The sequence below is a fragment of the Apteryx rowi genome, unplaced genomic scaffold, assembly GCF_003343035.1.
Source record: "Apteryx rowi isolate R43461 unplaced genomic scaffold, aptRow1 scaffold_45, whole genome shotgun sequence".
NCBI classification, from domain to species: Eukaryota; Metazoa; Chordata; class Aves; order Apterygiformes; family Apterygidae; genus Apteryx; species Apteryx rowi.
The window spans coordinates 1413552-1436634 of record NW_020450705.1 but is presented as its reverse complement, the minus strand read 5'-3'; the positions used below and the strand labels follow the sequence as shown (position 1 = coordinate 1436634).

General features: G+C 52.4%; 2 protein-coding genes across 2 annotated transcripts in view; one reads left to right on the top strand and one right to left on the bottom strand.

Annotated features, from left to right (window-relative positions):
* Positions 1 to 148: 148 nt before the first annotated feature.
* CUNH6orf132 (chromosome unknown C6orf132 homolog) lies at positions 149 to 13220 on the top strand. Its single transcript, XM_026077243.1, has 6 exons — positions 149 to 293; positions 4111 to 4226; positions 8818 to 8893; positions 9266 to 11337; positions 11425 to 12248; positions 13115 to 13220. Exons 1-6 carry the CDS (start codon positions 149 to 151, stop codon positions 13218 to 13220), a joined length of 3339 nt encoding a protein of 1112 aa, XP_025933028.1.
* Positions 13221 to 18182: 4962 nt separating this feature from the next.
* Positions 18183 to 23083, bottom strand: part of WDR77 (WD repeat domain 77) — a 6048-nt gene continuing 1147 nt past the window's right edge. Inside the window, exons 2-9 of the mRNA XM_026077242.1 lie at positions 22745 to 22979; positions 22616 to 22665; positions 21810 to 21880; positions 21345 to 21399; positions 20985 to 21056; positions 20777 to 20885; positions 20250 to 20318; positions 18183 to 20038 (exon numbers count right to left, since the gene is read on the bottom strand). Coding sequence (XP_025933027.1) covers positions 19879 to 20038; positions 20250 to 20318; positions 20777 to 20885; positions 20985 to 21056; positions 21345 to 21399; positions 21810 to 21880; positions 22616 to 22665; positions 22745 to 22979 — 821 coding nt within the window. The 3' untranslated portion in view covers positions 18183 to 19878. The remainder of the gene's footprint in view (positions 20039 to 20249; positions 20319 to 20776; positions 20886 to 20984; positions 21057 to 21344; positions 21400 to 21809; positions 21881 to 22615; positions 22666 to 22744; positions 22980 to 23083) is intronic.

Here is a 23083-nt window from a genome sequence, read left to right as displayed (position 1 = left end):
GGTGCGCCCGGGCGGCTCCTACCTGCCCCGGGCCGGGGCTGCGGCGCGGCAGCCGCTGGGCCCGGCCGCCGCGGCGGGAGCGTCGGGACCCGAACCGGTGTCGGGACTGGGACCGGTGTCGGGACCGGGACCGAGCGGCGCGGCCAGGATGAAGAAGCATCACTCCATGCAGGGCACCTTCAGCCGGCTCTTCGGCAGGAAGCACGCCCAGGGCGCCGCCACCTCGCTCTTCGCCACCAACCCGCCCTGGATCTTCACCCAGGAGGTCACCTCCAACAGCGCGGGTGGCACCGGTCAGTCTTGCTCCCCCCCGTTATTGTTATTTATTTAAATTTCTTTTTATGCTTCATTCTTTTATGCTCTGCCTTTTTCTGGAGTCGCAGCCTTGGGGGGGTGGGGGGTCTAGCTGTCCCGTAGGTGCCTGGTCACGGGTGATGGCCACCATGGGGAGGGCGACTTGGCCACCACCACCACCACCACCACGGTCCTTGTCCACACGGTGGCAAAACTTGAGGAGCGATCCGATATGGCTGGGTTACAAAACTGCAAGTTTCAACCTGTTTACACCTTCTAGAACAGCTGGAATAAGCACTCTCTGGAGTTAAGGAAAATGTGAAGGATTCTAACTAGCCACCATCTACTTAAGACCAACCCTCGGCTCTCATGGGGCCGTAGTCCACTCTATGAAGTTGCTAAAACAATCCAATAAACGGTCAGAACCTGTTTTATCACTTACTTACTTAGTTCTCCTCCCAAACCATGCTCCTTCCCAGCTTTTAGTAACTTACTTGTAAACCTGTTTCTTGAAGGACGGTGTGTGTACGTGGGGCGAGGGGGGGACTGAGGGGTGTATATTCTTCAGAATTTATTTGTGTTTCTTTGTGGTTTTCATGGCAATACTATGCCCCAGAGGCTCATGTAGGAGGGTGCCAGACTAGTAGCACCGGAGCCCAGCAGAGAGGAGACAGATAGCAGTTTGTGGATGGAGTTTGGTGGCTCTTCAATTCCAGTGAATACTCTGAAATTTAGAAATGGGAATGCTGCTTGCCGGACTGTGTAACGTGCACTGGTGCCCAACAGAGCTATTGCAAACCGGTTATACCCTGGAGGCCTGCTGGTGAAACTGAGATAAAACATGAAGGAAAGTTTTGTGTAGCTTTTAAATGGGGGAAACTTGCTGATTTCTAACTGTTGCAAGTCAGAGGGATTCAAGTTTCCCTGTGATGTGGTTTGCTTTAAAAAAACCCGGTGGCTGCCCCTGCTTAGGGGAGGCTGCCTTCTGCGGCACAAAGGCATTCCTGCGGCGGCGGCGGCGGCGAGGGACCGCTGCGCGGTCGGCTTGCAGCGGGAGGGCCAGGAGCCCTCGAAACCCGAGCGCGAACGCGGGCTGCTGAGTCGCTCCTCAGCGTCCTCCTGGCGCTCGTGTCGTTCATCTCGTCGGTAGCACGTGCTCGTGGCCGTGCGGCCGAGCCCCGGCGGGCCGGGGAGCAAACCTGCCCGCGCTGCGGTTTCTGCAGCGCGACGGCCCTTCCCGGCGAGGACCCAGCCCTGCGCCCGGCGCTGCTGCTGCTTGGGTGCCTGCTGTGCGGCTCCCCTTGCCAAAAGGAGTCCACCGCTTACTCGCATCCCCGCCTGGGTGTTTCACGCAAGGCAAACACGGGTTAAGCAACGCGGCATGGGCGGAGGTTTGCCGTGTGCCTGACTCAGAGATTCCTGAATATAGCCACCGATGCCGCCTCCTCTCTGTTAGCCGTGCGGACCCGGGCGGCAGGCGTACGACGCCTGCTCCGGGTGGCCAAGCTCCATCGCACGTGTTGCACGTTCCTTGTTCTGCTTCCTCGCAACGGAGAGGGCGCAGGGGCTCCAGGAGAGGCCGAATGCCGGTGACCAGACTGCGGTGGCGGCCGGCCGCTGCCGACAGCCCCGTCTGGGCCCGTTTCCCGACGTCTCCTCCCGGGAAGAAAGCTGAGAGCGCAGGTCTTCCTGGTGGCAGGCTCTTAGCAGGCAGGTCCTGTTTACCTAGCAAAGAAAACACAACTGCAAGCACTTCGTTTTGCTTTAATTAAATGCATTCGGGTTAGAGATGCTTAGTAATCTAGGATCAAACAGCCTTGTGATCTTTAATCCACTTTCTCACTGAGTTTAGCTGGTGGCTTGTTTAATATAAAACTCCAGTCGCTTTAGGTCTCTGAGCTCCTCCGTCTCCGCTTTCCCATTCCCGCCTCCCTGTTTTGGCTGGACAGGTATTGGCCTGATGACGTCGGCGCTGCGGCGCGATGCCGAGACGCCCGCCCTGGGTCGGGGGGGCATCCCGTTTGGGGGAAGCGAGGCGTGGGGAGACGGGGTCCTCGCCCCCTCGTTTGGGAAATCCTGTTGCGCGGCAGGATCGAGCGGCTCCCCCTCCCGAAAGGAGCCTTCAGGGCGCTCGAGCGAGCGCTGCAGCGAGGTTCCCGAGGCTTAAAAACGCAGCCCGTCCCTTCCCCTTCCTTAGGGAGTCGCCCAGCCTTCACTTTTCTGCTCTTTGGTTGTTCATTTTTATGTAATACTTGACAGAAGCTTCCTGTGCTTCGTGTTTTGGGATGAAATCCGCTCTGAAGGCTGTGCTTCCCGACTTTTTTTTCTTTTAAAAAGCTGTTTGCTTTTAAGAGCTGCTGTTTCAGGGAGGAGGAGGTTGTTTGCTTTCCCCTCCTCACTGAAGCCGCTATCAAAATCTGCTAGGTGGGAACATTCCTCTTTAGTTTTCCCTCCGATCGCAACCATTTTGCGTGTTTCTCCCCTCCTTTCCAAAACCCTTGCGCTTCTCTTTAATGTCAGTCTCCTCAGCAACGAATTATTTGTATCCCTCCTTCCAGCCAAGGTGGGGTTTGCATGCGTCGGTGCTTCTGCTTGTTAATTCATGCTGTTAATCAGACACAAAGAATGTAATTAAAGTAATTTTATGGGCTTTATTCACTGTCAGAAATAAACCGGCCCAAAAGGTGTGGTTCGAGGTGAAAGCCCAGGGCTGGGAACCAGGAATACCCACCGTCTTCCCTGGCACAGCACCGGGCTCTGCGCCAGCCGGTCCGCCGCGGTCCCTGCGCTCGCGGGGCGGTTTCCTGGACGGACACCGAGCCTCTCTGCAATGCACCTGGGAGGCTGGAGGTGTGCGCGAAGCACTATTTACTGTCCAGGACTAATTGTGTCAGGGGTCAGAAGCGAATTATCCCGGTGCTGGGCGGAAGGATGCTGCCAGCGCTGGGAGAGCAGCTACGGCAGCTCCCTCGGCATTTGGGTAGCAGCAAAATGTGCAAAAAACCCCCCAAACAAACAAACAAAAAAAGCCATGGGAAACCAAGCAACCAAGCTCCGCAGCCGCGGGCGGAGCGGTGGGAACGGGTGCCGTGGCTGAGCTCGTTAGAGCCGGTCGTCAGCCCCGCTTTCCCACGAGGGCTCTGCCGCGGGATGCGCCGCTGTCGGCAGGGCAGTGCGGGCAGGCGCTCCGGGGCGGCTCGGCCGGTGCCTTCCCTGCGCCTTTCCCTGCACCTTTCCCTTCCCGCTTGCTGACTAAGCGGCCGAGATAAAATCCTGCCCGTGCTTACAAGCCGCTCTCGGTTTCGCTGCGGCCCGGCCTCCGGCTCTCCTGGGGCTGGTGGAGTCGGCCGCGGCGTGACTGAGACCTGGGCTGGCTTCTCCCAGCCGCTCTGAAGGCGTTTTCCTGCCCTAAACCCAGCCCGGATGGGGGCAGAGGGAATGAGCTGAACACTATTGCTGTGACTTTTGACCCTCCTAAGGCGAAGTTCTGCCCTTCGGTTACTGTTAGAAATAGCCCTTTCCGAATGGGCTTGACCTCTGCTCTGTGCTCTTTAAACTCAAGTTTCTCGTTTTCTGCTAAGGGTCATTATTCCTTGCAAGCGCGTCTGTGGACCGCCAGCCGCCTGGCGAGCGGAGCCCTGCACCTGGGGTCTCGTCTCCTCCCGCATCTTTGGCTCCTTTCCAAAATACCCAGCTGCTCCTCGGGCTGGAGTTTTGTGCCCAGTCCTGGGAGCTGGTATTGCAAAGACTTCACAGCTGTTTTTTCCTGTTGTCTATAATGCGATGCTCCTGCTAACAGTCTTCCCTTCCTCGCAGGCGATGTGATTGAAGTGCACTACGGCGATAACCGCTTCGGGACGGTGACCGACTCCGGGACGGCGACGCTCAAACCTCGCCCGAGAGTGCGGCCGCTGCTGACGTTCCTGCCCCTGGTGAGTACCGCGGCGCCTGGACCGGCTGGGCCGGCTGCTTCCCTCTTCCCTACCCGAGGGAAGAAAATAAATGGAAAGCAAAGCCACTCTCTAATAAAGGTGGATACAGGGGATTAGAAGGTGATCCGAATTCCTGGTTTGCAATGGACATAGGCGAGATATTTGGGCAAGAGGTGTGAGCTTTGTCAGCCTTGCGTTTTCAAATTAAGAGAAAATGCTGAGCGTATAGATGATAGATCTGCCTTGCACAGCAGTTCCTGTAACTGCTGCCTGGCAGCACCTCTGGATTGCGCGTGTTGCCGCGGAGGAATAGCGCAACTGTCCTGTTTACGGCGTAGGGACGAGGAGGCGACGATGCAGCGGGGTCCGTGCAGGGGCTGACGGACTGCGCTGGCCCCACGCAACGGCGCTTGTCGCTTTCTGAGCCATCAGATTACAAACTCGCCGTTATTGCGGTTTACAGGAAATCTTTTCTGATGGACAAACCCTCTTGTAGCATCTCCTGCCTCCCACAACAAACACTGGATGTGAATGTCAAATATCACAAGCTCGGAAAATATGCAAACTGGGAACAGGCAGGGTTGCATTGTTTTACCCTTTTCTATAAAGTTTGGTTATGCCGAGACACTGCCACCCTCCTTCCGCTGTCACTCCCCAAGGAAGGGAGAAGAGATCGGCACGCCTGGCTTGGGTGGAGCTCGTGCCAGAGATGCAGCTGCTTTGTGCTGTGCTTGCTCAGCGTGCGGCGACCGAAGTCGCACGCGGGCTCGGCTCTGCCGCTCCTGGTTAACATCAAAGCAGGGGAGTTGCACTGCGAGCCGCGGCACGGAGCCCCGCGCGGCGGGCGAGGCTGGGAGCGCGGCTTTCTGCTTCGGCTTGCGGGTTCCTCGGTGCCTCGGAGCAGCTGCCGGTATTTCTGGCATGTTTGCGCTGCCAGGCCGTCCCCTCGCGAGCCCGTACGTGGCCGTCCTCCTGCCTAGTCCCTGCGCGCGGGCGGCCGCTCCGTGCGGAGCAGCTGAGGGCGAGGGCTGGGGCATTACCCCAAAAGAGTACAGGGAATAGCTCAGGGATAACTTGGAGACAGCAATAGCTAAATCTACAGTGAAAGGCGCAGATTGCTGAAGATAGCAAAATGCACTTAAAAGGCCTCGTTCTTTGCAAGTGAATCCTCCCAGGTGCATGGGATGCCTTCCTCTCCTTGCACATCCTCATCCCCCAGAGCTGCGGTACAGCTGCCTCCTGCGGCTGGAGAGGGCTGGGCTGCTCCTAGCAGGTGCAACTAGGAGCTAATGGGCTTGCACAGGTGTCACTTGGAGGGCAATTGAGGGGGTTGTCCAGGTATTGGAGAGGGTGATTAGGAAGTTATGGGGTTGCATGGGTTGTACCAGGCGGTCATGCCCTCAGTGATGCCTTCTGAAGGAGCGTGGCAGGTGAATGCAGTCGTGCTGGGGCTCCAAGGACGGAGTAGCCTCCGCAGGGCTGGGGCCTGGGAGACTCCTCTCCCCTAGTGGGGACTTCAGCGTGGGCGCAAAGAGGAGCACCTGCAGCAATATCACCATGTGCTTAGAGTGCAACTGGGCTTTACTACTACTTAGAGCGTCTAAATGTTTTACTAGTGGAAGTGTGTGGTGCAGGAACAAGCAGCACGAATGGTCCTGGACCATCACCCTAGCAGTGGAGCTTTCTTGCTGCCTTCAGAGGACAGTTGTCCCTGGGGCTTGCTTTCCTTGCCTGCCCTGAGTGAGGGCTCTCCCCGCACCCCTTGCTCCTCTGAAACAAAACAAGAAAACTTCTTGCACCTACAAACTTGGCTGGTTAAACATCTTACCCATAAAAGGGCCAGTCAGTGTTGGACGCTTGCGTTATTTGATGAGGTTAAAGCATGATTTGACTTGGCACCGACGCCTCTGCCGCATGCATGCTTGCACTGGGCTGTCCTGCAGCTCCTGCCTCGGCTCCTTCCTTCCCCGCGGCCTCCTGCCAGGAGGGCGGTGGTGGTTGGGAAAGGGCCACCTGCGCAGGCATGAGTCAGGACCGCGGGAGGCCGGGACGCACGCCCTGCCCCTGAGCGTGCCCGCGGACCGGGCAGGGCTGGCCGCCTCTCGCTTGGGGGACAGGCGCTGTCTAATGCCACTCGGCGCCCAGAAGGGATGCCTGGTCGCTGCAGTGAAAGCTCGCCCCCGGTGGGATCCTCGGCACGCACGAAAATCCCACGGAGGTGCCCCGAACTGGAAATGCTGGTTCCCGCGCGCCGCCCGCCCTGAGTCAGCGGCAGGTTGGCTGCGGCTCGTCGCGCCCCTGGCAAGCACGCACGGAGGAAACGACCTTTCCAGTCATCCCTGCGATCGGCACCTCGGTGGGGATGCTTTCGTTTTTAGAAGCTAGCTGATGACGTGAGGATGGGTGGCTTTTATTTGAGAGGCGCTGAGCGCTAGCAAGCGTAGCAGAAATTTTTGGTGTGGAACAGGCTTGCCCAGTTCTCGGACCTGTTGAAATGACGTGTCCGAAATTACTAATTGTTTATGAAGTGTGGGCTCATTTCCTCTGGTTCTGCATAGATGTTTTTCATCTTCTTTCTACCCCTGTCCTAAATGTGCAATACATACGTTGCTTATAATCCAGGCTGAACGGGTGCTCGGGCATCTTCGTTCCCCCGGTGTGCTCTGGAGCACGCTGGAAGCAGTGAATTTCTGTAACAAATGGGAGCTGCTGGGGACTTTTTCTTCTTTGTGTCATTTTGGTTTTTTTGCTGCAGTGGCCAATGCCATCCTCAAATCTCGACGTGCCTCTCGGTTACCTGTTGTCCCTCCTCTGGCTTTCGGGCTGACGCTAAGGATCCTTCCTTTGCAGCGTGCCTTTGGGAGCAGTGAGAGGTACCTCGTCTGAGGTCAGGCTCACCAAGCCTGATGTTTTGCCACCAACAGAGATCAGTACTGATGTCCTGGCAGGCCTTGGCTGCAGTGTCTGGGGCTGAGCAATCTCACGGGCTGTGGATGGGAAGCGCTGCCTCCTGGCTCACCCGTAACTGCTTCATTCTTGTGGTTATAGAGGATTTATGGTCATCTGCAGCACAGCAGACTTGGCAAGCAAAGAGTATATATTTTCCTTATTACTTCTCCGAGAGGAGGAGGAGGAGGGGGATCCCAGGGTCTTGCAGCTCTTTCCAAAAGAGCTTGGGTGGCTGCTGCTGCTGGAGTCAGCGCTGCCCCGGCAGCTCTCGTGCGCCTGAACCTACACCTGGGGGTGCATAACGTTAGTGCAACGCCGGAGCCCGCGATGAGGCTCTCTGCGTAAGCAGAGCTTAACCTTTGATCAAGGAGACTGGAATCCTGTAGCAGTCTCTTGTAAAAATAGCGATAATGCCAGCGAAAGGCAAAGGGCACCGGTTCAATCATTATCCAAGCTTTTGTATGCAGAGCACAGCTGTGCCACCGAAGAGGCGCAGACCGATCTCAGGACAGCGTTTTCTTTGCACAAGGGGCTGTTAACAGCTAATGCACGCGGCTGCCTGGGCTGAGCCGCAGTGCAGCGGCCAGCCTCCGGCATGGGTCCCGGGAAGCGGTGGTACATCCCGGACCACCGCCCGTGGTGTCCCAAACTCCCTCTGCTCGTAGCGCGCTCGCTCGTCGCTGTCAGTCTGTGCCGACGCCGCTGTGCGAAGGTCTGGCCGGTTGCGTCGGTCGCTCCCGTGCGGGCGGCCCGACGCGGCGTCGGTTTGCGTTTTGGTGCACGCCGGTGCCGGGCAGGCCAGGAAACGGGAAAGCAGCGTCTGAGTCCTGAGCTCGGGCGCGTTAGTGCGTATTTCATGAGCGACCCGCAGCCCCTCTGCAGAGCTGCCCCGGCCGTGAGTCACAGGAGCAAGGAGGCGAGGCTCTGGGCAGCCGTGAGAAGCACGAGTCCTGCTCGGCGCTCCAGGTGAGTCAACGTGCCACGAATATCTTGCTGTGGGTGGCTGTAATTACCCAAACTGCCCTGGCTGTAAGCACCCTCGCAGGCGTGTAGGCTGCTAAATTGCATGGTCCTGCACCAGCTGAACAGTGTTGAACTTGCAGCAGGAATGAGAAGGGACTAACTGAGAGTGAAACGCAAACCACGCAAGCAGCAGCTTTCCCCGAGCTGTTCAGATGTGCTGCTGCCAGAGTTTCCCCAAAAGCTGGATTTCTTTCTGGGACATCAGTGACTGCACTGTGTATGTGACTTTGAGCCAGCAGCAACCAATGTTTGCTGGAGAACGGCACCTGCAAAGCCAGCGGGAGCCATTAAATTTGCTGGGTAAATGCTGCTGATCCCGGGCTCTGGAGCCCTGAGCTTGGCGGTGAAATAGCCGTGCACCACCTGGTCCATCTGAGTCATGGGGAGGGTCTGTCCCCATGGCTCGGGCAATGTTCATCACTTCACCTATCTGCTTAAAAAGTCAACAGCTGCTACTGCAGGGACGCAGGGACCTCAATATCTAGGAAACGGCACTAGATCCCATCAGGCTCCTGGCTGCGTGGATGACTTGCTCTACAGACCAGGGCCTGCTTCTCAGCTCTTCGTTCTCTAATACCTTGGGCATAAAACTAACGACTCGGTCTCTCGACTCTTGCAGAACGCCCAGGAATCCCATGGCGTGGCTGTGCCAACACCGTCTGTGCCTGAAGACTTTGAAGAAAAGGCAGCTCTGGGTAAGAGATCTTCCCTGCTAAGCCCGTGGAGGTGCTAAGCATTAGCAGCACCAAGCCCTTGGCCTTGGGGTGTTCTCTGAAGCAACTGTGCTTGCATCTACCTCTGGAGCAGATAGCCTGATCCTGAGTTTTCAACGCTAAAATCAAGCTTCTGTTAACAAGTCTTAATTTTCTGGTGATAATTTTTCAAGTCATTGAAAGCACTCACTTCTAAAGATGAAGCACAGTGGCTGTCGCAGCTAAGCGAGCTTTGGATAGCTGCTGAATTAAACAACCTGGCGTTCCTGGGAGGTAACGTGTCAGGGGCGTTTCTAGCCCCCGTGGGGCAGATGGAGAAGGTGTTACAGCCGCTGTGCTCTCGCTTTCTTGCAGGTCCCAGCTCCCAGATGAACGGGAACCTCCGGATGTACACCTCGGTCGGAGACCTGCGCCCGCAGGCGACGGAGGGGGAGTACCTGGATGAAGACATCCCACCGCCGCCATCGGTGCCCCCGCCACCACCGCCAGCCCCTGCATCGTCACCACCACCGCCACCGCCGCCGGTGGCACCTGCGACTCCAACGCTGCCTGAGATAGTGGTGCCCCCACCGCCTGCTGTGGCACCCCCGCCACCGCCAGCGTCCGCCTCGTCCTCCCCTGGCACACCGGCCCCGCCGGACTTCATCCCCCCGGCGCCCCCCTTCCCCACGGGCATCTCCAAGTGGAAATCGGAGACGGTGCTCAACACGAGGCAGGCGGACGCGGAGGGGCCGGTGCGTCCCACCAACGCCGAGGCTGGGGTGCCGGCAGCCGCCGGCCGGGAGAGCCTGCAGCCCAAGCACTGCCCCGAGCCGCACCTGACCTTCCCCCGGTCCTTCAAAGTGCCTCCCCCAGCCCCGGCCAGGTCTTCCTCCATCCCCGTGCAGGAGACGGACGCCCTGGGGAAGGAGGAGACCTTCCCCAAGCAGCCTCACGCCCGGCCGCCGCTCCCGCCGTGCTTCACCATCCGACCAGCTGCCAAGGTGCACCCGGCAGGAGACGCTGAGCAGAGAAGTGCCGTGCTGAGGCAGCCCATTGCAAAGCCGGCCGTGCCGGTCACCCAGCCTCCAAGGCCAGGGTTAGCGCCCGGCAAAGACGCCAGTTCTGCTGGTCGCCAGCCCCTGCCGCCAGGCTCGGACTCGCAGAAGGTTCCCCAGTCAAAAAAGGGTGAGAACGACTCATCTCCAGAGTCTGAATTTCTTACTGCAAACGACCTGGACCTTCCCCCTCCAGACTATCCCTCCTCGGATGAGGACTGGAAGGAGGCCAGCAACCTGAACAGGCTGAAACACGAACTCGTGGCCCTCCTGTCCTCTTCCAAGCGGGAGGAGCGGCAGGTGGATAGACCAGTAATTCCCCGGCCCGTGAACAGCGTTACTGATTGTGCTGGCAGCGACAGGACCCGCTCTGATGGATCCAAGCTGACTAAACCTGTTGGGAAGGACTCACGGTTACCCAAGGGAGGGGAAAGTGAGAAGAGAGAGATCTGTATCAGCGCAGCCTCTGCTAGAGAGAGCTCCTCTGATGCGGTTCTTCCAGCTCTGGAGAATAAACCCGCCAACTCGCAACCCAACAGCGTTATGAAAATCAGGAACGAGCTGGAGGCCATGCTGTCCCTGAAGAAAGAAGGAAAACCTTCCCTGGGACTTGGCAGCCAGAAGCAGAGTCCGGAGAACGGCAGTGGCTCCCTACGTTCAGGCACGGGCCGTGTTGATCCTGGCGGCTCCCTGCTGCCGAAACCTGCCCCGGGTCAGCTCCAACCTGCAGCTGCTGCAGTGGAGGAGGAGGAGAAGGTGCGGGAGGATCAGCAGGTGCCCGGTGCCCCCTCTGCCAGTGAAGCTTTGGAGGACGTGAACCCTGTTCCCAAGCACGCGTCCCCCGACAGCAGCCTGAGCGCCCCGGACCCACCCCAGAAACCAAAGGGTGAGCTCTTGGTCTCGGCCTCTCCTTTGCCCTCCTCTTCAGAGACGCTTTCACCCGTGCCAAGCCCAGCACCACAGCCCGCGTCCCTATTCCAGTACAAAACCCACCGGGCCAGGGCCGACTCGACAGACCGCCTGCGCGCCGCGAGCTCGGGCGAAAACGGCGACGGAGAAGGCGTAGGTCTGCGCCCCGCCGAGAGCGCGCCCCTGCCCTCGGAGCCGCTGGGCTCCTCCAGAGCGGGCCGAGACGACGTGCTGATCCACCCCGTCACGGGCGAGAAGGTGGAGAAGGGCTCCCCCATGGCCCTGCTGCTGGCCGCGAAGCAGCGGGCGCAGAGGGGCCGGCAGGCTCCGTCCCGGCACGGCAGCGACACGGGCGAGAAGCCGCGGGTTAAGGTGCCTCCGAAACTCGGCGGCGCTGCGTTGGGAATGGCCTCCACCAGCTTTTGCCGTGACGAGTCCAAGCCTTATTCCTTCACGGTGGTACCCCGGTCCCCCCGGACAGCCGCCCTTGGTCAGGCAGGAGATGAGCTGCCCCAGACGAGCTCCGCTCTCGCTGGCGGTGCTGCGGGCTTGGCCGGGTCTGGGCAGAGGCAGAGCAAACCGCCATCCTTCTCCAGCTCTTCCGAGCAAAGCTGCACGGCGCAGAAGCCAAGCAAGGAGGATCCCCAGGGCTTTGCGAGGCACCGAAGGGTGGCCACCTCCGGCTTAGTGCAAGGCCTCCTGGAGTCGAGCCAGCCAGAGCATCCGGACCTGCCGAACAGCGGTGCCTCTCCACCCCGTGGTCTGGTGTCCCGCAAGGAAGAGGAGAACAGGGAGATACTGGATTATGAAATTATCCCCCCACCACCGGAGTTCAGCAACGATGTGGATGATGCTGAGGGCGCTTCTCTGAGCAGGGAAGCCAACCACAAATGTCCCAGCTTCCCTGACTACAGCCGAACTTCGGAAACGCCGCGGTACTTCAGGTGGCCCAGCCACGGCTACGACAGGAGCTACGATCTGCCTTCCCAAGGGTCCTCGGAGAAAAGCAGAAGGATTAGCGACTTCGCTCCTCAGTATCCGGGTTGCAGCACCTCTGAGGGTTATTTCAGTCGCTACCTGAACAACCGCCCGCTGATCAAAAAGCGTCTGTACGTGTCTGAGCCTGACCGGTCCTACCCGAGAGCAGCCGCAGCCTCGCGGGGCATTGGCACGCTCGCGTCCTACAGCCCCGGCGGGTTCCCCTCCCCGGCCGCGGAGGGGATACGCCGGGTCAGCTCTGCCCACCGGAGCGCCCCGGGGAGCGCGCAGGGCAGGAGGACGGCCGCGGAAACGCCTGGGAAAGCCGTGTCTTACGGCAGCGCCGGCAGCGATGCCAAGTACAAAGGGCAGAACGGGGATTATTCGCCTGCCGGCACGGCAGCAGCCAACAGGTACAGTCCTTTCCTGTGCTCCTGGTCCTCCATCCTCTGGATCTCACTGCGGCTTTGAGGAGAGGAGGGTTTGGGTGCCCAGGCTGCTGCCACAAGCAGTGCCGAGGCACGGAAGAAGGCACCGCACCTCTGCCCGCCTCGTGCAAGGGTGTACCTTGACCATGTCTTCTCCAGTGTTGGTTGCTCTTTGAAACCCAGCATCCGACTCTTCCTTCCACTTTGATTCTGGGCTGGGCTTTCGCTTTGTTCTTCCCACTGATTCTAACCTTCGCCTTGACCCTGATTGCTCTCTCCTCCTGGCATCTTTTAATTAAGACTTGAGGTTTGCTTAATGGCAAAATATTCCCCTGAACTGAACTGGCTGCGCTGCTTCTTGCTGCGTGCTTGCTGCAGTCCTGAGGATGAACCAAAGTGCAGTGCATGTCAGCGTCCGGCCCTGCTGCGGCAGTTGCAAAACCCGCAGAAGCACTATGGAGAAGCGTTATCTTGGGTCCTCTCAACCCCCGGTTTATGGAGCAAGCAAGGGCTCCTCCTGGGAAGCCAGGACATGTTTTGGGCCGGGCGTTTGTGCTCCATCGGCTCCTGTATGGGGATGGGGGCAGCGGAGAGGTAAATGCAGCCAGAAAGCACCGCAGGCAAGAGGGTGTCAAGGGTGGGACCTCCTCAGCCATGCCTGGCCCTGCAAACACACGCTTGCGTGGATGGGATGTCACCCACGGAGGGATACAAGGTGCAGAGATGAGGCTGACACCTTCCAGGGGAGTGTGAAGGTCGACCCCCCTTCCGTTTAAAAGCATTGCTATTTTGACTAAAGACAAATGGTTTTCTTGGCTTTCAGTAACTTCCTCTCTGTGTTTTCCCTGCAGACCTGCCCATGGCGGCGCACAGTACAGCGGACCCACGAACACCTTCACGGTCAGGCCTGGGACACGGCAGCCCATCTCTTACGTGTACCAGAGCAGCCATCGATAGGCTTGTCCGGAGGGATGCTCTGCTGCCTTCGCGTTTGCGCTGGGAAGGTGTTGAAACGCGCCTTGGTGGATCTTCTCCTTCTCTGCGGGCACCAGGAACTATCCCGACCCGGGCTTGTGAATAGGCTGCTTGTAAACTACTGACGGTGAAGGCGGGAGTGAATCTGGGACTTGGACCCTTCTCTAAAGACTGTCACGGAGCGTAGTTACTGCGGAGGACCGGCTGCTGTGGTGTTACGTGAGCAGACGCGTTTCTCTTTCTCCTCTTTCCCCCCACCCCGAAGTATTATTTTCAAAACTGCAGCCTAATAGGTCTCCTAAGAAGAAAGTAAAAAAGCATCCTTGGTTCTCCTTAAAGAGCGTAACCACTGAAGAGTTCTGTTTAATTGGTCCGAATACAACGTGCTGGGGAGTAGGGAGAAAGCAGCTGGAGGATGATGTGCATGGTGGAAGCAAACCAGGCTGCATCCGAGTGCAGGGGAATTAGAGGTAGCATGTGAGGCCGAGCGGATAGGGAATAGTTTAGGATGTGCAGAGTCTAATCTCTGCTGCCACCACCTCCCTCGACAGCCTTGAGCGACTCGGTCACGCCGACGTCCCGGAGCGGCTCCTGGCTGTCGGCGCCCGTCCTGGTAGCGGGACGGCCGGGAGCTGGAGGTGCTTCCTCCACCGAGGCCTGACCTTCCCCCTCCGGCCGCGTCACCGCGGTGCGGGTGTGCGGGTCCATGGTCCTTGCTTTCCTGCTGTCACCTGTAAGTGTTGGTTGCTCATCACAGAAGAATGCTGTGAGGCCTGGGCGAATATTTGTGAAGCTCTCTGGGGATATAGGACACTTTTTTTTTCTTTTTTAAACTTTGTCGGAGCTCATGGGTATGGTCGTGACTTGCAAAAGAACTATGCTGCCACAAATGTGGTTTTAGTTTGTCTAACTAGGGGGACCGAGACGCTAAATTTTAGTGCAGCTGTAAAGTATTTGACACTCTTGGCGGTGTATGAAGTGCCTTCAGTGGGATGCTGATAGCTCAGAACCGTCTCCGGCGGTTTCCATCCGCGCGTTGCGAGCGCTCGTCGGGGCGGGGAGCGCGCGCGCCGCCCTGGCTCGGCTGGCTCTGCCCTCGATGCCTGCCTGAAGCAGCTAGTGACGGCCGTCCGGTGGGACGGGAGAGGGGAGAGCGGTCCTAAAGAAGATATTTTGTGCTATGGAGAGAGCAATACAATCCCGTTTCGACGGACCAAAGTTTGGATTAGCTGGCTTCCTGAAATTAGAATCAAACATGAAGTTCCTCCTAAGTGAACTTGCCAAAAAACACTGTAAGATAAATGTAAAAACTCTTAGAGACTATTTTCTAGTCACTGGCAAACTAAAAGCACTTTGAGACATTAGTCTACTATTATTGAAAGCACTTTTTTCACTATTATACAATTAGTTCCGCTCAAGCTTATCGCATGTTGTTTGTGTTTGTAGAGAGACTTTGCGCTATGATTTAATTCAAAATTCAGTGATAAATTTTCCTTGACAGTGCAATTTTCAGACCAGTTATCTTGATATTAATGTTATGATGTTGAAATTCTAAGCTTTACGTTATTTCCAACTCTAATTACCTAATAATTTAACAGCTGTTTCAAATATTGCGTAGACTTCAAAGTATTCTGAACTTTACTTTGCTCTGAATAAAATGAGAACACAAATACCATAATCAGTCTAATAGCTCAATTCAAATGGCATTTTCATGCCAGTAAGTCACAGTAACTTGGAATATTTCCAAACATGCTCTCTCCAGCCAGTATTGAAATAACATATTTTAAATACCTAGGTGTTGGTTTACAAAAAAGAACTATGGAGAAAAGAATGCAACGGAAGGAGCAGCTTTCTGGGTATTCGCGTGCCAGTGCCAGGTACCTGCAGCCCCCTTGAAACATGAAGTTCCTCCACGTGAGGAGCTGTCTCGAGAGTTCGTATTTACATACAGAAACAGAGACGTGACCTTGTTTGAGCAGCTTCAGGGCTGTGCTTTAGTATTGGATGAAACTTCACCAGTTTCACTTTAAAAACAAACAAAACCCTACAGCTACCTCCCTAGCAGTATTGCAATCTCATCTTGTTTGTTTTTCCTGATACAATTTTTCTGCAAAATGAGGAAATGGAACGTAATTCTGAGAAGCGCAGTCCTAAGGAGCTGTTGGGAACTTTAGCCTCGGAATTGACTTTGTCCAGGAATGGCTTTCTTGCGCTTGTGTGGGCTCTCTACCTCCAGTTAAAAATTCACCTAATTTTGAGCATATCCCCTGCATGTTTCTTTTTTTTTAGAGCAAAAGGTGAAGCTCTGATGCTGGCACTTGCTCTGAATTTCACGTTTACTGTTTCACGCAGACATACAATTCATATGTAGTTGTAATACTGTGCTACGTAGTGTGGAGCGTCTTGTCTCTAGCGGTTGTATATTTGTTTATTAAATACTAGAAGCAGGACAATGTAAGTCAGTTTTATGAAACGGCCATTATTCGTTCCAAGAGCTCCCGTTCTGGGAGTGCGCAGTGGACTGAGCTGTAACCAGTTCAGACGTCTTGCGCTAGCCCTGCTTCTCCCGAACGCAGCAGCAAAATTCTAGTGTTTCAGTAACAACCAGGCATTGAGGCCGAGGCTGTTGGAGAACTGTTCGTGTTACAAAGAAATCACTGTCGGAGCTGTTGGCAGCCAAAGCACTTTTAGGGCAAAAATTGCATCGCTAATGAAGAGCGAGGACCTGAGCTGCGGGGATGATGGGGAAGATCCCTCTTCCCTGCGCAGGTGACTTGTCAGGACAGCACGTAGATAGGATCTGCTCTGACCCCTGTTTCTTCTCCTCCCCAGCTCTATTTCACTGTACGAGTTTAGCAATAGAGGAGGGAGAGACTCAGGTGTGGCAAGAGAGCGCAGCAATCTGCCTTATAGCTCAGCCGCGGCGCTGAAAGCTGTTTTGAAACCTGACAATGAAACTCTTCTAACATTTCAACGCTCTCTGACAGTTTGGTCATTCAAGTCTTGATACAGCTTGAATTATCCCCTGCAGCTGCCTCTTCCTCAAAAGTACCTGTTAATGTAGTGTAACCGATAGTTTTACTTGTGAAGTGTGTTAACAAAGTCTCTTATTTATGAGTGCCATGGAACATCAACTTTCTTGCATTAAATATGTCTGGACATATTGTTTTATTGCATGTGTGGTCTGACTTTTTAAGTATTGTTTTTAAATACTTCATCTACTGTATAAGATCAAGCTCTTTTGCATGTGAGATTAAAAGGACAGGAAGACGGCTCAAATTGGCCTCAGCAATAGTCTGAATTTCATCTTACCTAGGGCTTGGTCCAATTGCTACTCACCAGTTGTTGATACAAAGCACTGTGGCAATTTAGATGTTTTCAGGAGCGTGATCAAGAAATAAATGGGCAGCTAGCTCTAGGTGTGCATCACTCTAGAAACACCCCTCGTATCCAGCTGGTTAGGCAGGCTGACGAAGGAGCCCGTACGGTTCAGCTTGTGCTTCTTCTATAAATAGAATTCTTGGGTTTGAGCTTTTCATTAGTAATGAAACCTGCATACTCATCTGCAAGTCCTAACTAGAATGTTGTTCTTAAAACTGAAAATGCAGTGTGAGCAATGCAAGCAAGAACATAAAAGGCAGGTTTGTCTTCATAGTGGCTTACTCTCTCCACTCATCTAAATTATACTTATTTGCATTCTCATCTCTTTAATCCAGCTCTGGCTACAGAACAAGGTTTTTCATTAGCGAAGTGTGCAGTGTTTTGAAGCTTTTGCTCTAGCCACAGTGTATTTATGGCAGAAAGTGTCCCCTAACTTAAGTGGCATGTAGATTAACCTAGACAGTGTGAACATCCCACAAAACCTAGGAAATTCTCTAATTCCTTTGCAGATGGCTTCTAAGCCGACTAGCACTGATGTGGTCATCAGTGATTCTGCAGCGCTGCCTGCATGATGCAAGTGATGCTGATGTGACTATTTAATATAGCCTTGCTAGCAATGGTATACTCACTTAGGAGCCAAGGTAACATGACACATTCACTGCTAAGACAAACTCTCTTCTGTGCTTCTCTTATTATGGTGGGGAAAAAAAAGGGGGGGGGGGTAAATTGTAGTAATGGTAGGTACTCCTTAAAGAAATGTGTCACTTTTAGAGCAGTGCTGCTCTGCTGTCAGGCTAGCAGCTGCTGCCCTCCTGTGGCAGAACACAAAGCTTAATCCAAAGATTTGCAGGATGCTGAAGCCAGTTTTTGTGCTCTCTTTAATTACCAAACAGGACTAACCCCATAGTGGCTTCATCTTCCAGCATTATGTTTGTTTTTGCCTTGGTCTGTTGTGGCGTTTTGCTTACCAAGAATCTCGAGAAACTTACTTGGTTTAATACTTCTCCTTGATACTTGAAAAATCTTCATTTTAGCAATGCACAATTAATCTCCTACTTCAAGTTGTGGAAAGAAAAGTTTTTTGAAAACAAGCCAAAGGGCTTATAGCCTGCCTTGTACTAGTGCTGAGGAATCGTAGTACCCTAGCATTAAACAGTAACACAGCCCAGTGTTGTTTAAGAATACTTCTATCTTCAGGGACTGAAATCACAATTTAAATTTTTAGTGTGTGAATGATTTCAACCAGCTCTTACATCTTATATAAATTTTACCAGCGCATACCTGAATAGGGGCTACTGTCTTCATTCCTGCATGGAAGTTGGAGCAGTGGAGTCAGTCAGACACCAATGGGCGCTGTGTACCCACAGTGCCCTGAAACTTATGTGAGCTAAGTACTTTGCTTAAGTGTCATACTAAACTGGAAGGGTTTGCTGGATCTAGCCTCTAGGATGTATGTTATGTATTGCATCTCAATTTTAATATCCTATGACCCAGATACAAGCTTTGTGATTGAACATAAGGTGAAAAATACTACAGAAGTGGCTGAGTAAAACTTGCATCCAGTTACAAATGAAAACTATGATTTATTTAAAAATTGCCATTTTTCAGACATCATCTGTTTCACAAACAGCACAAGACCTGTTTCAGTTTTCAATATGTTATCAGAGGTCCATAACAGTAATTTTTTTGTTGTTGTGGAAGGGTAGTTTGAGGAAATCTGTCAGTTTTCATAACCGTTTACCTTGCCCTTATAATACACTGCTCTAGATCAGGAACTTTGTTCTGTGAACAACTGAATGATGTTGGAATTCAAAGGAACAAACTAGGTTTGAGAAGAGTATGAGAACAACACAAAGACTGGAAAAGCTTAATCTGCCTAGAAATTAATTGTGGGTGCTGCATAATTTGGATCTTTTAAAATACAGGTTTTTCAGAGATGAACACACTGGAAATGGCTTACATCTCCTTTAGTGTTGCTAGCATGCTAAATAAACAGAGGTAGCATTCACTTTAATAGCATTTTCTTTGTTTTACTAGTTGAGACTCACTTTTATTGGTCTAGGGAACGTTAGCTCTGACCAAGCCAGACCTAGAGCAGTGGCAATGCATGCAGAGCAACTGTATACTATGTTCCAGGGAAACAGTTTAGTTTGAGAGAGGTTAAAGTGGTATATTATGAAGAACACCTAAGGTGTTGTGCAGTCAGTTTTGGGGATTATGGGAATGGCTGGGGTCCCCCCCTTCCTATCTTCAGCACAAAATGCCACTCATCACAAGTGCATAATGAGTTGCCTTATTATATCACTAAGCAGAGTCTGGTTATAGGAGCAAACAACTGAAAATAGAAGTCCTTAGTCCAGTTTTCCATTATATAAACTCTTGCTCAAAAGTTGTTAATATTTCAATAAATTGTCTTCAGCACAGAGGAGTGGAAACAGTGTCAAACAGCACAGCAACCGCTAACCTCTCTTGGCTTTCAGCATTCTACGGAACAGCCCCCTTGAGCTGGCCTCAGCTTCAAGCCAACATTGAACATTGCAGGTCCTAGTATTTCAGTGTCCATAACACTGAAACGCAAAGGTGCTTAACCACAAGGCTGCATTCTGGATCCTTATCATACAGCGTACAAGATTCCTCCCACTGAGCGCCGATATTCTTAAATACCCATCAATGGAGCAGAAGCACACAGTGCTTACTGCGGGATCCACACTAGCAGAGGGCTAAGACCAACCCTCTCCCTGCACGCTGCATTAAGGATAACAGTAAGCCTTTCTACTCTTTCAATGCTAAGGCAAGTCATCTTGCACAGTGGGAAGGATCAATTTATGCTGTTCTTAATCTCCCCGTAGCAAAAATCTTTGTGCATGTAAGGCCCTCCCATTCAGCTAACTAGGGCAAGAGGGGGGTTTTTAACCTCCCCAAGTAATTTGTTTCTATTACTTCTTGAAGAACTGAGGGAAGAATCAATTTTTATTATACCTAATTGCCTGTCTCTCCAAGACTCCTCTGTGCCTGAAGTCAATATTTTTCTGTGCAACATACCGAAGTCTTATCACAGGTGAAGCCAGATTGCTGAGGAGAGGGTAAAGCCTGTTCTGTAATGAACTTGTGCCTAATTCAAAATTACTACAGGAACCTTCTTGGCCACAAGCTTGAAGACAGACAACAGACCATACCCAGTCTGGTTCACAAACACCTTTGACTTCAGCAGAATCAAAGTAACACCAGGAAGGAATTCGGACCAATGAGTTTATAAAAACTATTCTTTTACACAGTTGATTCCAGAAGTTTCACCAGTTGGTAGTGGTACACTGTGATGTAAAACCTGATGATCCCATCCAACTGTAGTGAGCAAGGCATTGTCTGAAGGAGACCATGATAAGCCTTTTACAAAGTCTCGATGAGAACGGCTTCTGAACCTGGAAAACAGGAACACTCCATTAGGCATAAGCACTGTCACTAGGAGTGTTTATGAGCTTGTGGAACTCCCTAACTTCCAAACTACTATTGTGTTAGGATTATGCTCCCCAATTTAAGAAGCGTTTTTAATCTTTCCCTCAGTATATGGATAAACAGTTAATCAGAAGTCAATAAGACAGCTGCAATAGACACATTCTGTCCCATACTTACACCTCTGAAAGGTTTGAGTCAAGAACAGCTACTGAACAGTCTTCACTGATTGAAGCCAGGAAGGGAGAACTAGGGAACAGAGATGAGACCAGTGTTAGAGCAATCAAATACATGAAAGCTTCTTAGGAAAAACTTGGGAAAAACATAAGTCCTAATGAGTCAGACCCAGGCTACAGTGAATTAACAGACACCAAATCTTGTGGAAATATTTTCATCTTCATAATTATTTGATAAGTTGCCAGCATGCTAAGCAAGAACATTCTATTAATCTCTGAAAACAGGTAATCCTTCCTCTCAGCACAGAAGTGACTGCCACAGTGAGTGGGTGAATTCTGAATGTTGAAAAATGGTGTCCTATGTAGTCACACACTTCTGGTCAAAACACAGGCATTGTTTGCTGTTCCTCACCATTGATCCTCCTCTGCAGAAAGACCAGCACTAGTACTCCCATTTGTTTTACCCTAAGAACCAACAAGGCCTACGAGCATGTATAGTCATACACTTTATGGCAGCATCTCAGACAGTACCTATGTGTAGAAAATGCAAACCCCGTGATACTTCGGGAGTGCACGGCGGAGCTGAGGGCAGAATCAGGCTTCTTCGTGTCTACCAGTGCAACTGTCCCATTTTCATCACCTTTGAGAGTCAGAAGGAATGAGGTTATTAGCAAAGCTGTCATGTGAAAAGAGACCTTGGTTTGTCTAGTGATAGTTGGACAATAAGACTGCTTCTTACCCAAAGCAAAGATGTCACTTTTTTGTGGATGCCACATGACTGAGGTAGGGAGGTAACTACAGGCACTGCAAACTGTAAGCAAATAAATTGGTATGAGTGCAAAGAAGATGGTTAGTGCAAAGATATTCCTACAGTGTCTCAATTAGCACTGCTACTGCACTAAGACACTTATTTAAAAGCATATTTTACTTTTGTGAAATTGTTAATTTCTTTAGCTTTTAATATTTTTCTCCTCCCCAAATGGTCAGATCATTAGGCTGAAGTTAGGCATAAATGAAGTCAGGCATAAAACAATGTATTTCTTCCCACATAAACTCACACACAAGCAGTGACAAGCAGTGACTGCATATAGAAGCATACCAATTCGAGTAGCTGGTTTGGGGCATCTGGTGTCCCAGAGTAAAGTTCTGCTGTCCTATAAATCCAAAGTGAATGAAAAGGTTTTTATAATTTCTTTGCAGCAGAGGTAAGCATAAGCTTTCAGATGTACTACTGTCCTACCACCACTGACCCACATTCAAACCTGCATCATCTCTTTCTTTATATTTAAAATGATGCTGCCATTAATGACGAGTTAGCTCCTTCAGTCATCCCCGGAACAGAGAGATCTACAGACACAGCTAGGAACTCCCACGTTTTAATACAAACCTGTACAAATCAGCTTGGAAAACTGATCAGCATACTCATCAGACTGGAACATTTAAAGAACATGCATGGACACAATATAACACAATAGGTGGTTTAGCAATAAGCGTACTTAACTGTACAAATTTAAAGTTAAATCTCATTTGTATCAGGTAGATTTAGACAGAGAATTAGCTTTACCTCAGCACAGGACAGGAACATAGTGTCCTTACCAGGACAGGAAGCCACACATGTCACTGAACCGGAGTGAGCTACCAAAAGCACAAAAGGATAAAGAGTCTGAAAGACTGTATCCAACCTTCCTGCATATTCCCAATGCTTAACCACATATTAGGGAAAAGGGACCTAGCAACTCTTGAGGCCTAGCAGCATAATAAAGAACAGTTTATACCCAGACGGAGGCTAACTTCTACTCACTGATATCCAACTACTTCCTACCAAACTGATGAGCTGCCAAATCCACCTAGAGCCACTGCAGTCAAGTCCCTGTGATTGTGCCTAAGCTTGAAGAAGCCCTGCTAGATAAGATGTCAGTTAAAGAGGAGAAAGGGAGGGAGGTCAAACAAGCAAGTTATGGTTGAAGCCTCTGTTTCCTCCGCCTCTGCTGTGACTAGGGAGCACAGATCTCCTGAGATGTCATCCTGTATCTCCAGTGAGCTCTTTTCAAAATAAACATGCATTAGAAGATCATGTGATCACATACAACTCCAAGAAAGATTTCAGTCTAGAAAAAATACTGTAAAGTACACTTAGAGATGCAGGACGAACTACATCTTATAACATACATTTGTAGGGAGAAATAAAAGCAAACACCCCAGAAGAACATACAGTTGTGCTGGAAGCTTCACAGACAGGCCAATATTAAATCACACCATCTACTGTTTGGCCCATGGGAAATAACGGGTGATGCTGCAGGACTGACCACTGCACGTTACACCTGCAAGAGACCAGGAAGAGCAAGATGAACAAGTCAGCTTGACACTCACCTCTGTAGGAGTGCAGCACAGTTTGCTGTGGGAGGTCCCAAACTTTCACACTGCGGATAAAAGCAAGCTGTTAGGAAGAGCGATGGAGCAATCACTTGGAGCGGGAGCAGCAGAGCAAGGGGCACTAACCAGAAGTCTCTGCTGCCGCTGACAGCCTGGGTGCTGTTAGCAAGAACACACACTGTCATCACAATGTCATCGTGCTCATATTTACAGAATTTATTCACTATGAGGGTTTCGTTTTCATCCAGCTCCCAGAGCTCCACAGCACCTGGAAAAGAGAAGGTGAGGCCGCCTTCAGCAGGAGCGAGGGCCGCTGGCAGGGCCCGTGCCCAGTCCCCTTCGCTCAGGAAGTCCCCCCGGCCTCAGGGAACAGGGATGGGGACAGCGGCTGAACAAGGCTGCCCGGGGCACCGCTCCCGGCGCCCTCAGCCCGCCGCGAGGCCGGGGAGCTCCGCAAGGCTCGGG

Coding starts and splice junctions, on each gene's coding strand:
- CUNH6orf132 (XM_026077243.1), top strand. CDS start 149: ATGAAGAAGCATCACTCCATGCAGGGCACCTTCAGCCGGCTCTTCGGC. Junction 4,227..8,817: donor TGCTGACGTTCCTGCCCCTG/GTGAGTACCGCG, acceptor CGACTCTTGCAG/AACGCCCAGGAATCCCATGG. Junction 8,894..9,265: donor TGAAGAAAAGGCAGCTCTGG/GTAAGAGATCTT, acceptor GCTTTCTTGCAG/GTCCCAGCTCCCAGATGAAC.